At 39.7% G+C, this 12675-nt stretch overlaps 1 protein-coding gene across 7 annotated transcripts in view; it reads right to left on the reverse strand.

The window, feature by feature from the left end:
• Window positions 1-359: 359 nt before the first annotated feature.
• The window catches only part of IBTK (inhibitor of Bruton tyrosine kinase), a 58576-nt gene continuing 46260 nt past the window's right edge, over window positions 360-12675 (reverse strand). For 6 of the 7 annotated variants that reach the window (XM_031052647.2, XM_005153149.3, XM_031052643.2 and 3 more), the window contains exons 26-29: window positions 11793-11945; window positions 3721-3789; window positions 3490-3622; window positions 360-1716 (exon numbers count right to left, since the gene is read on the reverse strand). In XM_031052647.2, the coding sequence (XP_030908507.1) occupies window positions 1591-1716; window positions 3490-3622; window positions 3721-3789; window positions 11793-11945 (481 nt within the window). In that variant the 3' untranslated portion in view covers window positions 360-1590. The remainder of the gene's footprint in view (window positions 1717-3489; window positions 3623-3720; window positions 3790-11792; window positions 11946-12675) is intronic. The other variant, XM_031052648.2, reaches the window with a different exon arrangement.

Genomic DNA, 12675 nt, shown 5'->3' on the forward strand with positions numbered 1-12675 from the left:
AAAATGCAGATTAGCAACTTTACAATAATTTTATATACGAGAACAAAATGGGTTCAACACCTGGAACAGCCCTATTTCCCACAGTACACAAGCTTTCCTTTAAATCAGAAGGATAGTTTCAGTAGGTCCTACAGCCCTGCAGTGCATCAAGTAAAGAACTTATTTCAAGTATTCTCATCAGTACAGGGAATGAATTACCAGTAGCATTTAAAATGGAATTAAAAGCTACATCTTCTTTTGCCTGTGTAGCTTCAAAATGCCTGCAGCTCTTGTTTCGTACACAAAGGAAATACTTTTAGATAACTTTATACTTACCTAAATTGTTGATTATATATAACCAGCACATAGAAGCATACTAGTTTTGTGTAAATCAAGATTTCATGGTTTATTGCATTTGTTTACAATTTTCTTGGGGGATTTTTTGGTGTAGCTTGACTTGAAACCGTCAGACATACCTACATAGGGTTTTTTCAAGATTCTTTTATCACACAGTGATCAATTCTCTACATTCATTTTCTGTAGCTTGCTCAATTCCAGTTCTCCAGAGTTCATGAGTACTGACACTACTGAAAAAGTACAAGATCAAGCACACCTATACAAACAGACAAACTAGACAGAATATTGCAGGTAAGGCTACTTTTTTTCCCCTTTTTTATATGTTTATAATTTTTTTTAAACAGGCACAGAGAACTTTGGAACACACAATACTGAAAGCCATCTATGATAATCTTTGAAGGTTAGGCGTTTGCAAATTCCACAGTCAAGCATTCACCCCCATAGCTTTAGCAACGAATACACAGCTCTTATTTCCTCAGCACTTCAAGTGAATTGTACCTTAAACACAGTGGTTCTAAAAACCTGTACCATATTTACCAGAATAAGACTACAAATGAGCTAATTAAGTGTCACCACATTCTATTCAACTGTGTGCTTTACTTTACAATAGAGCTGACTGCTCAGAGGCCAGTCCCACAGCAGTGAAAAACATGCACAACTCAACTGAGAGCAGGCAATGGCAGGGCACTTCAATACAGTGTGGAGCATGACAGTAAAAGTACTGGCCACAAGAGTCAGAGAACCAGTACTTGCACACATAACTTAAGGAAAACTGCATTCCCAAACTGTACTTTTACATAAAGTTCAAATACAAACTTTATCCAATATTCCCAATTTGCCAGAAAGCTGTGAAGAACAACCACCCCTGCCCCAAACTTTGAAGATGTATAATTCTGCACATTCAATTCCACATTAAATCACAAAATAAGCACTCACTTTTCAGCCACCTGTGAATTTAACAAAAACCCCTCACAATTTAAGATTAGCAAATACATTTCCAATCTACTGTTTCGTGTAACTTTACTAATAATATGTCTTGTCAAGGAAATTCTTTCAAAACATACATACAATATATATGTGGGTAAAGGACACCGTGAGCACATTATTTCCATTCTCTCTAACAAATACCTAGTTATTATGTGCAGTGTTTTAAATGCTGACGTTAAAGATCACGATTCCTGTTCTTCCAGTCCCGTTTTACTTATAACAAGAACTTCAGAGTGCACATACAACATGGACTGTGAAGAGTACAAATTAGTGCTTATTCCACATAGGTGCTGCTATAGGTCCCTGAGGAGCCCTTTCAACAGTCACAAATTCATCAGGGTTGTCAAAAGCTTCATAGTGGATTAATAAATCTTGAATCGCACACTCCTCGATCTGGAAGGAAAAGAGAACATATATATCAGTGTCAGATCTACATTTAAAACAGCAGCAATTTTATGGACTGGCTTTACTAGCCCAGAATGCATGCCTGCTACAGACCTCCTAATCAGGAAAAAGTATACATGAGCCCTTCTTCAGAAAACTTGATGAAATCTCACGTTTGCAAGCCCTGCTCCTCTTGGGAAACTGGAGCCACTCTGATAGCTGCTAGGTTTGATTCAAAACAACCAAGCAACACAACAGAGCAAAAGCACTCCAGGAGGTATGCATTAATGAAAACTTCCTAACATAGATGAACAAATAGCTGATGAAGGGTGACACTCTGCTGGATCTCACACATATAAAAAAGGACTGGTCAGGGATGAGAAGGTCAGGGGCAGCCTTGGCTGCAGGGACCACAAGATGGTGGAGCTCAGTATTCTGAGTGATGGGAACAAGACAGATAGGATGACACCCTGGGACTCCAGAACAGAAGACTATCATCTGTTCAGGGATCTGCTTGTTAAAAATTCATAGGACATGGCCCTGGGAAGAAGTCTGATGAGACAGTCTGAAAAGTGGCTGAACTGGTGATCTCAAGAAATTTCTGATCAATGGCATGAAGTCCAAGTAGAGGCCAGTCACTAGCACCAAAACTCAGACCAGGGCCAGTACTGCTCATCTTCATTAATTACCTGCATGATGGGACAGAGTATACCCTCAGCAAGGTTGCAGACATTACAGAATTGGAAGGAGTACGCAATATGCTGGATGGTTGCGTTGCCACCCAGAGGGACCCAGACATACTGGAGAAATGGGCTACAAGGAACCTCATGAAGTTCAATAAAGGCAAATGCAAAGTCCAGCACCTGGGAAGAATAACCCTAAGCATTAGTACACACTGGGGGCCAACAGGCTGGAACGAAGCTTAGCATAAAAGGATCTGGGGTCCTGGTGCACAGGTTAGCAGCAATGTGTTTGTGTGGCAAAGAAGAGTTACAGCCTCCTGTGGTCTGTGAGGGACAGCATTGCCAGCAGATTGAGATAGGCGATCTTTCCCTCTGCTTAGCACTGGTGAGACATACAGAGTGCTGGGCCCACTTTTGGACTCCCCAGTACAAGACAGACATGGACATAACAGAGACAGTCCAATGAAGGGACACAAAAATTATTAAAAGCTTGGAGTATATGAGATGCCGAGCACGCTGCTGTTATTTAGCATAGAGAAGAGAAAGCTTTGGGAGATCTTATCAACGTGTACAAATACCTGATGGGAGAGAATAAAAGTGACTGAACCACACTCTTCCCAGTGGTGCCCAGTGACAAAAGAAGAGGCAATGGGTATAGGCTGACATACAGAAAATTGCATTTAAATATAAAAATCTTCTTTACTGTGAGAGTTGTTAGACACTGGAACACATTTCCCAGGGAGGCCAAGGAGTCTCCATCCTTGCAGATGTTCAAAAGCTGCCTGGACACAGCTTTGAGCAATCTGCTCTAAGGAAACCTGATCTGAGTAAGGGAGGGATTTGGATTAGACAATTTCCAGAAGTTCCTCTCAACCTCAACTATTCTCTGATGCTCTGAATGCATTAATCATGAACTCAGTAGTCTTTAATATATATATACCTTATCAAATAGCAACTTGAGGTTATTATTAAATGATATTTAATATAATCTTGTCAATGATACTAAATGTATCAATAATTAATCCCTCAAAATGATCTCTGAAACAGACAGTGGAAACTCCTTGTGTTACTTCACAGCTGTAGTAACTTAGCACATCACCTGAATCAAAGCCAAAGGTTTTTCTCTGCTCCTAATAAGGGCAGCTTCTTGCTGGAGCTCCTCTTCTACGATAGCTGAAAACATGACAGGTGCTATCACAGGAGAGCTAGTTGGTGATGCTGCTGACCAAGGACTGAAAAAAACAAATGACATTATGAGGCAACATCAAGAACAAGGTCAGTACAACACACAGAAAACAAGCTCCAGAATCTAAGATACTGTCAAACTTACTTATGACTCTCCAGCTGTGGAGAATCCAGAACACGGTCTTCTAGGCCTGGGCTACTTCTAGTGGTGCTCCTGGAAAAACATAGGAAAGGAGTTTTAAAGTCACTGACAGAGCATTTTCCTGCATCATATGTGAAGAACAAATTTACTATGGGCAATTACAGATGGGTAGGGTTTTTCCAGAAGAAAGGCATTAGGATGTAATGCTGAATTTGTCTTAACTGTGATACTGTGACTAGAAGGAACAATGATGCTCATTTTTGACTACCAGAATGTAATGGTTTTTCAGCTTGGGTATTAATTCTGCCATTTCGTAACATTTGAGCATTTGAACAAAAGCTTTTTTAAAAAATAAAACCATAAAAAAATCATATATAGTCAACTGAGTTATGCACTAATATCACTGACTATAAATGTTTGCAATGTAAAAAAAAACATGACAAACAACTGTCCTGTTCCAAATTAAATGTTTCATGTAAAAGAACCAGTGCTGCGATAGTAAATTATTTGTTCAAGTGTAAGCTCAGAAATTATGGATTTTCAGTACACATCCTACAGCCACATCTCACATTCATACAAACAGCATAAAGCTAGGATTGAAAAAAATATATAATTAAAAAACCCCATGAAATATTGGAGTTCCCACAGGAAGATACTTTATTCAGCTGCAAAATTTTAACCTCTCCATAACAAGAAGCTGCATTTGGTATGTTGTATGCTTTAGGAGACAAGTATATTTGTCAGAAACCCCCCTCCTCAGTAGGAAGACAGGGACCTATTCTCATTATTTAATACCTATCTTTGGTAACGTCTGATTTCCAGGACTCTAAAGAAGTGTTACAACATACTAAGAAATGCTAGCAACCTTCTTTGAGTAATTCTATGGCACTGTAAAAAAACTCTTGAGGGTGCTAGCATTTCAATATATCAGTCTCAATTTTCTTCAGGGCTTTGGTAATCTTCTGTAAGTGGCCACAAACTCTTGGAAAGGAGGAAAAATCTATAGAAAGCTAAGAGAATTCCAGTAACTGCTAAGCTCTCTGCCTGGAATATTTTCCCCAGGACACAATTCCAAGGTCAACAAAAGCCATATTCATACCACTAAGCAGTGATGGCAAGATCTCAAGAAAAAAAATCTGAAAAGGAACATCCATCATTAAAATGGCATTTAAATGAACCATGCCCAGGTTTTTGTCATAAAACATGACTGCCCACCAAACAGCTAACTACTCAAAGAACAGAATGAACACAAATTTAACCACTCAGGGAAAAGATACATGTATCTGCAGAAACAGCTGCCAGGGCATAACACTGGATTTCAAAAGAGGCTTTCTACAGTATTACTCCCTTGAATAGAACCCAGCAAATAAAAGGTCATACTGCTTCTGTGTTTCTGTCGGAAAACACAGTTCATGCTAATTAAGATGATCCTTCCTCTCCTTTTTCAGTATTGGTGATCATATCAGACACTGACAGGTCAGACAGTGGTACACTGTATGGAGAGGAAACCAAAGAGGTGTGGTGCTCTCCAAACTGGAAATTTCCAAATAACCACTATTACAGAGATTTTAAAGAACTGACAAATGAAACAACAGCTCCATGCCAAGACTGGTCAAATCTGCAGTACCACTCTCCAGATTGAGTATTTATGTAGCTTCAGTTGCTTTACTTTGACCTCATTAATACACAATGTCTTTTCCATAGATGCTGAAGAACACTTAGGGGAAAAAAAAGGGGGAGAAAATCAGTACTTTGCAATTTTTTTCCCCTCTTTTATCTTTGGCAAAAGAATACCATTGGCAGGTTAGAGAGTCCTATTTTATTTAAGAAAGGTCTCTGGTCATGACAGATAAGGGTGGCAAAGAAATAATGGGAATTCTGTAAGATACTGAGTCAAAGTCCACATAACCAAATTTGTTACTTTTTTAAACAAGTTTCTCATAGCTCTGCTACCTAAATACTACCTTACTCACTTTACAGATAGGTTGTTATTTTAGACAATAAGTTAACTAAAAGAAATATAACAAAGTTACTGTTGGTGGATGCAATAAACACAAGAGCTCAAACCAGTAGACAAGAGACGCTATTAATTTAGCAAAGGATAAAAATGCACAATACAACTGCAGAACACAGCAGTGGGAAATTCAGAAGTACGAAACAAAAGACTGAAGTGAAGGCTGCAGTAGTTATAAGCTGGGAGTTTTTCAGCTTGAAGAGAAAAAGAAGAATCCAGGGTGTACTGATCTCAGTAACAAATCAGAAGTATGTGGCTGAGGAAAAAGAAAAATTGCATCCATTTGAAACAAGTACTTTTCCCAACATACACCACACTAGACAAAGCTTATCTGCATGAGCTTTTAGTTTTGGTCTTGTAGGCTCAAGGAAGAACACTAAACTGTCACTGTTCTAGCCCATACTCTTCTATGATTCTATGATGCAGAGAAGAATAACTGATATTAAATATTCCACATATCATCTTCTGAGAGAAAACAAAAAATTATCTCCAACGTTGCAAAGAATGGGAGAGCCTCCTCCAAACACAAACCCAAATCATTTCAATGTGCCTTAAGTCAACTAGCATGGCAGAAGGTTGGCAGGAACAAACAAGTCCTATACGGACTTGGAATTCAAAAAGGACAAATATGAACAGTGGAAGCACAGACAGCCTACACCAGAGGAAAGTATAAATATTACTTCTGTGTACAGGAACAGAGTTGTAAAAGTCAGTGCTTGGCTGGAGCTGAAACAACTGAGAGAGGTGGAGGACAAAAAGAAGGGCTTCTATATTAGCGAGAAGAAAAGCCAATGAACCAACCACCGTGTTTTCTTGATGACTAGAACAATCTAAATGTTACACCCATTTTCCAGGAGGATATAGGGAACTACAGACTGATCAATGTCACCTCAATCCTGGGGAAGACTGGGGAGCAAATCCACCTGGAAGTAATTTCTAAGTGCATGCAGGACTGGGCATTGATTTGTGACATGTATTTATGACACAAGGCCAATTTTACCTGACCAGCCTGGTTGCCTTCTGTGATGGGATGACAGATGCTGCAGACAACCACGGAGCAGCAGATATCATGATCTTTGGCTTCAGCAAGGTCTTTGACATGTTCTATTATCCTATGCTTATACTGAGTCTGAAAAATATGGACTGAGTAAATGGACTACCAGATGGTTGGAAAATGGGCTGGACTGAAGCTTTCAGAGTCTGCACAAAGTCCAACTGGAAACCAAATACTAGTGACAGTTCTCAGGGAGTAATGCTGGGACCAATCCCGTTTAGCAAAACAGAGCACACTCTCAGCAAAGCACAGATGGATGAGGAGAAGGTGTGGAGGATGCAGCAGTCCACAGTCTGGATGCCAGGCTGCTATCCAGAAGGTTTTCAAGAGGCTGGAGAAATGGGCAACCAAGAACTCATTTATTTCAAAGGCAAGCACAAAGTCCCATATTTAGAAGAGAACAGCCCCATGCAGCAATACAGGCCAGGGACTGACTGACTCGAGAGTAGCCTGGCAGAGAAGCACCTGCAGAGTCCTGGCTGGCAGCAAGCTGAAGATGAATTGGCATGTGCCCCTGCAGCAAAGGCGTCCAACAGCATGTTGGGGTGTACTAGCAAAAGTGCAGTCAGGTAGACAAAGGAAGTGATTCTTCCCCTCACTGCTGTATTAGTCTACATACAGAGTATCACATCCATTCTTGGGCTCCTCAATACAAGAAGGATGCTGTCAGGCTGGAACAAGTCTAGTAGAGGGCTACAAAGATTAGAGGCTGGAGCACACCACAGGAAGAACTGTGTTTTGTTAATCCTAAAGGGAGGCAACAAAGGGCATTACTGTCTTCAACTGCCTAAATAGAGTTTAGAGAAAAGCTGTCGCAAGCATCTTCTTACAGGTGCACAGTCATAAAGAAGCAGCATCACAGGCTGCAAAATAGGAAATCCTAGTTGGATATAAAGAATAAAAAAAATGCCAATATGGGGACAACCACATGAGAACATGTTGCCCAGAATGTCTGGGGTATCTTCATACTCGGAAGCAGTCACAAGCCAACTGGACCAGGCCCTGAGCAACATGATCTAGTCTGACTTATTTTGAGCAAGAGGCTGAACTACAGAATCTATATTATTCTATGATTTCAACAGCAGGGGACTACTTTTTAGCTGAAGTCTAGATAAATCAGCTTCCAGCTTTTACTGCACTTAAGATAACAACATAATAAAGAGCAAGAAAGAACCAGAGAAAAGGAAGGAAGGAGAGGAATTGATGAAAGCAGTTTTTTTTCTTACTTGTTTGTTAATTAAGAGCATGTTTGTAGAACTTACTACATGCCTTTATTCTGGTGTCATCTCTCAACTTTATCTCTTTTTACACCTGCTTTACTAATGCTCACCTTCCTGTACATTTGACACCTACCCTCTTCCGCTCATGATCCAAAGAACTCACAACAGTACTACAAGTGAACCCAAGCAGACTGCTATACTTAAAAACCCTGTTTCAATATAGAGAAAAAGTTCTTTTCAGAGTAAGACTTCCAAACAAATTAAAGAAACCCCCAAACGACCCAAAAACCACAACAGAAATTTTCAAAACATGGAACTAATAGTTCCTGTGTCACAGCACACTCTAGTGATCAATTAAAAGATAAGTCTAAATACCTATGTCATCTCACTCAGTTTAAATGTGCCTCTGAAATGTAGGATGCAGTTCACATATTTTGAAGCTGTTTGTACATATGTACATCTGTGTTTCTTGCTAGCAAGACACTCAGTCCAGATATTAAATCAACTGCAGATATTTCAGCATGCTAGATTAATTCTCAGCTGGCATCAAAATAACTAGGAGAAATGGAGCAGACGGGAAATGCGAAACTAATAAACACAGAAAAAAAAAGTAGCCTCAAAAATATAGAACTTGGAAACCTGGAAATCTTGAAAATTAAAGACTGATGCAGAGACATAAGTGGTTCTGCATGGAAACAAACCAGCCAAATATCATCAGCACTGAACCAATCTGATTAACTCAGTTGGCTGAACTTGCCATGACTCTTGCACAGCCACCAATATGTCCTAGCACTCAGCTCCCCAGTGTTTCTTGAGGAGTTTTTTCCTTTGAAGCCAGTTAAGGTCCAGTGCCTCCCTGATCTAATGACTGCTCTCAGAAAAGCAACACAAAGCCTGGTCTCCTGCAGAACCCCCTGGGTTTTGCTGTACCATTTGAGTCATGTACTATTTATTAGCTCATTATTAGCCATGCCAGAACTAGGCCATTCCCACGCGAAGCCACAAAGACTTGTTTCCACTAAGACTCTTCACTGCTCCCTGGAGTAACACAGTGAAGACAACCCAGGCTGCCACAACAAAGTTAAGTCATGTCAGGCCTATGTTTTCAGCTTAGGCTACGAGTTACACATGCACAGCTGCACAGTGTAACTCCCAAGCCTGAGCTGTCCCTGGAAACAATGCAGGCACATCCACACAGCCCAGCTTTTGGGCTCATCTGCTTCTGAACTGAAGCCAGTTCACATATCCACATTCATGACATGTACAGAAAATTTCTGGGTTGCATATACTGGAAGGTGACAGTATACAGAAAAATTTTTATGCAATCACCAAAAAAAATCCTCACCCAGAGACTACTGTACAGTTTATCCAAAGAAAAAAGATGAAGCAGGAGCAGTAGCCATGCAAGTACCTTCAGTGTCTCATCACTGAGTCTGACATCAACAGATGAGGATTCCTTACATTCTACACACATGTAATTTCCTTTCTTTAAAAAGGAAGCGTTTGGATCATTTATCTTCACAGAAATAGCCCTTCAACACCACAGGCAAAAATCAGAGCCTACTGTGACAGGAACTGTCAAAGAATAAAATTACCTCAAACTAGAAACTCAGCTCCTAACTTTCAGATGGATGAACTAGTCACCCAGGCTCTTTATACCTAATAGAGAGAAATAAGCATCTTCAGACACAATTCAAAACAACCTGAAATAGCTCTGGAAGTGCTGTCCTTTCTAACTGATAATAGTTAATCTAGTCATCTAGGCTCCCACCAGCCTAATGTATCATTTTCAGACAGCTAAAGTATTAGGCCTGGATTCAGCTCAAATAATCCACTTTGAGAGTGTGCAGACTGGCCAGACAGCACAGACTAGACAGAGCAATGCAAAAGGAAAAGAAATGACTTTATGAAGATCACAGAGCAAGAGCGACAAAGCTAATAAGAGCATCCAGTGTAAATTCCCTTATTACCAGCTCTTGCCATCTCCCATATGACAAAAAGCTGTATTATTTTGCTAGCAACAAAATTAATGATACCTGGTTTTCCAGAGATTTGTCCCTACTCATCATAGAAACTTCAGCTTTATCCCTCTGTTCCTGAAGAATGCCTTCCCATCACACACAATCTCCAAATCCTCCTACCTCTTTCTTCTAACACTGTCCCTCACAATGTTCCTATATTTCTACCCCCATTTTTTCTTCAACTACCAATAGGACATAAGATATCTCCATCCCAGGGAAACACCAGTTTTTATACAAGCTGAGCAACAAAGAGGGAAGTCAAGCAGAACTTTCTTTTCCTAATGGAGGAGGCAGTATTAGAAGGGGAATGGAACAAGACTTCATAAAAAAAAACTGGGAGTTAACTGGAGTCAGGGCTTTCTGTGACCAACAGGATTTGCAGACTTTTATCCCTTAGTGCAGATGTGTAAACTTGAGTCAGGCTGCTACAAACAGAGTTCAGCTGTAATGCAGAGCTCTGCAAAAGCTCATAGGGGCTCCCCCTATTTACTCAAGAATTACAATTATGCTGTCTGCCAGTCTTAGGCCTTTCTTGAGCTACACTGCAGCTATACCCAAGCCCAGCCTTGCTATTCCTGACTCTGACTTGACTTGCAGGTTTGACATCATCCCAGTGAACCTGCCTGCACACACTGACTCTGGCTCACCCTGGTTTCTGCCACAGAGCCTGCTCTGTTCACTTTAGTCCATCACAGTGGGGCTGTGCTCTTGCTAGGAGGCCACTGCCCAGCCACGCCTGCTGTGACACTTGGCTCCCCAACCATCACGGGACAGCTGGCCTGTGCTGCTTCCAGACAGTGGCTGAGAAAGTGTAAGATTTTCAGGCTCTCTGAATTGTTAATGTATTTGAAATGCATAGCATTCAAAGTTACTGATGATAGGGGAAGAGATGCAGGTGGGCAGGCAGATGCAGGAAGGTCAGTCATACAGACCTTCAGGAATATGGCTGAGATTTCTTTCCTCAGCTTAGACAGTTATTTTAACCCCCAAAAGAGGTTCTATTTGAGGTAGCAAGAGGATGCATGGCTATAACAACTGGACCAATGATCAATATTGTCTAATACTAGACACAAAAGTAACGTGCACCTCAGAACAAGTTGTGTCCTTAGAACTGTAGTCACCCAGTAACTACAAGACACAGACATAACCAATGTATCAGTGTTTCAGTAAGCCCCCTTAACCTATGAAAAATTTGATCTAAACTACATCGGCTTATAAGAAAACTCAGATCAGGAAACACCAGAAATGTGTTTGAAAAAATTGATTTTATCTACTCAGATTTTATAAAGAACTATTCCTAAACAGACTCTGCTTCATACATGCCATATCCAAATGCTAAAGAATACCTAATTTCTACAGAAGTCAGAAAATACAGGTTTATAATTTTTAATTTTTATACATACATATGCAAATGTACACAAACTTATGTAGTTCGCCCAGAGCCAGAAATGATTGTGTCCATCTATACATGGACACCTGTCCATATATACAGACACAAACACTTCAAACATCCAACAGAATATTAGCATTGGAATTAAACTGTTTTAGTCTTTAAGCTTCCTATTCATAAGAATATTCCATTCATAAAATCTATGAAATCACTGAAATCAGATTTCAATGACAATCATTGAAAGACAGAAATCATTGAAAGAATGCTCATAGGATTTTTTTTAAGTGACAATTTTATACTTTCAGCAGAATTTAAACAGGTTATTGTGGTTCTTGTCTAATGGATGATTAGGAGATTTGGAAAAGCCTTCTCTTACCTTATGATGTTTTGGACTGATGAATCCTCAGTTCCTTTATATCCAGCTCTTTTGATACCAGAACCAGGAGAATTATTTGCATTCATGCATTTTTCTTCTTCCATTACAAGATCACGGAATGACTTTGGCAAAGCAGAATGTAATGAAGATGACCTAAAAAAACCAACCCCCAAACCAACTACTTTTATACTTTGCAGTATCCAAGACTCCATGTTGTTCCATGATGCATATAGCAAAGAGGGCCTTTTCAGTTACTAAAAATAAAAATACAATATTACCTAGCTTTTGTAACTCATCATTATGCCTGCTAGACCTCACTTGCCAAAATTGGTCTCTTTGGGTCAAATAGGTAAGCACCAGAAAATAAGTAATTATGAGAACAGAACAAGCCAGTCATATGGAATTATCATTAGAAGGAAAACCAATAACGTACAAAAATACCCAAACCCACCCCTCCATCTATCCCACACCTAACCCATTCTCTTACAAAGCAGTTTTATTTTCACAGACACCTTGTCTTAGACAAGCTATATTCTTATAAATCATACAACGCTTTAATACTTTCATTCTGTTAGTTTACCACCATGGAAGTCAAGTACAGCTGATGATCTTTCCGTAAGATATGAGTTACTCATACCTGCTGGACGCCATATAAATCACTTAATCCACACTCAAATTCCTAAAACTGATATGTTTTACCTTTTTTTTTTACTTGCCAAAAGTATAGCCTGCAGTATTACTGAATTAGAGCCTGCATATTGTTTGTTAAAAGTAAACAAGAATGAAAATATAGCAATTTAGCATCATAGCTATTCTGAACATTTTCTGATCAAAAAGCCTTTTTATATACAGAATTCAACATAGTTACCCATTAGCCTTTTCC

The sequence above is a fragment of the Melopsittacus undulatus genome, chromosome 3 (genome assembly GCF_012275295.1).
Source record: "Melopsittacus undulatus isolate bMelUnd1 chromosome 3, bMelUnd1.mat.Z, whole genome shotgun sequence".
Lineage (NCBI taxonomy): Eukaryota > Metazoa > Chordata > Aves > Psittaciformes > Psittaculidae > Melopsittacus > Melopsittacus undulatus.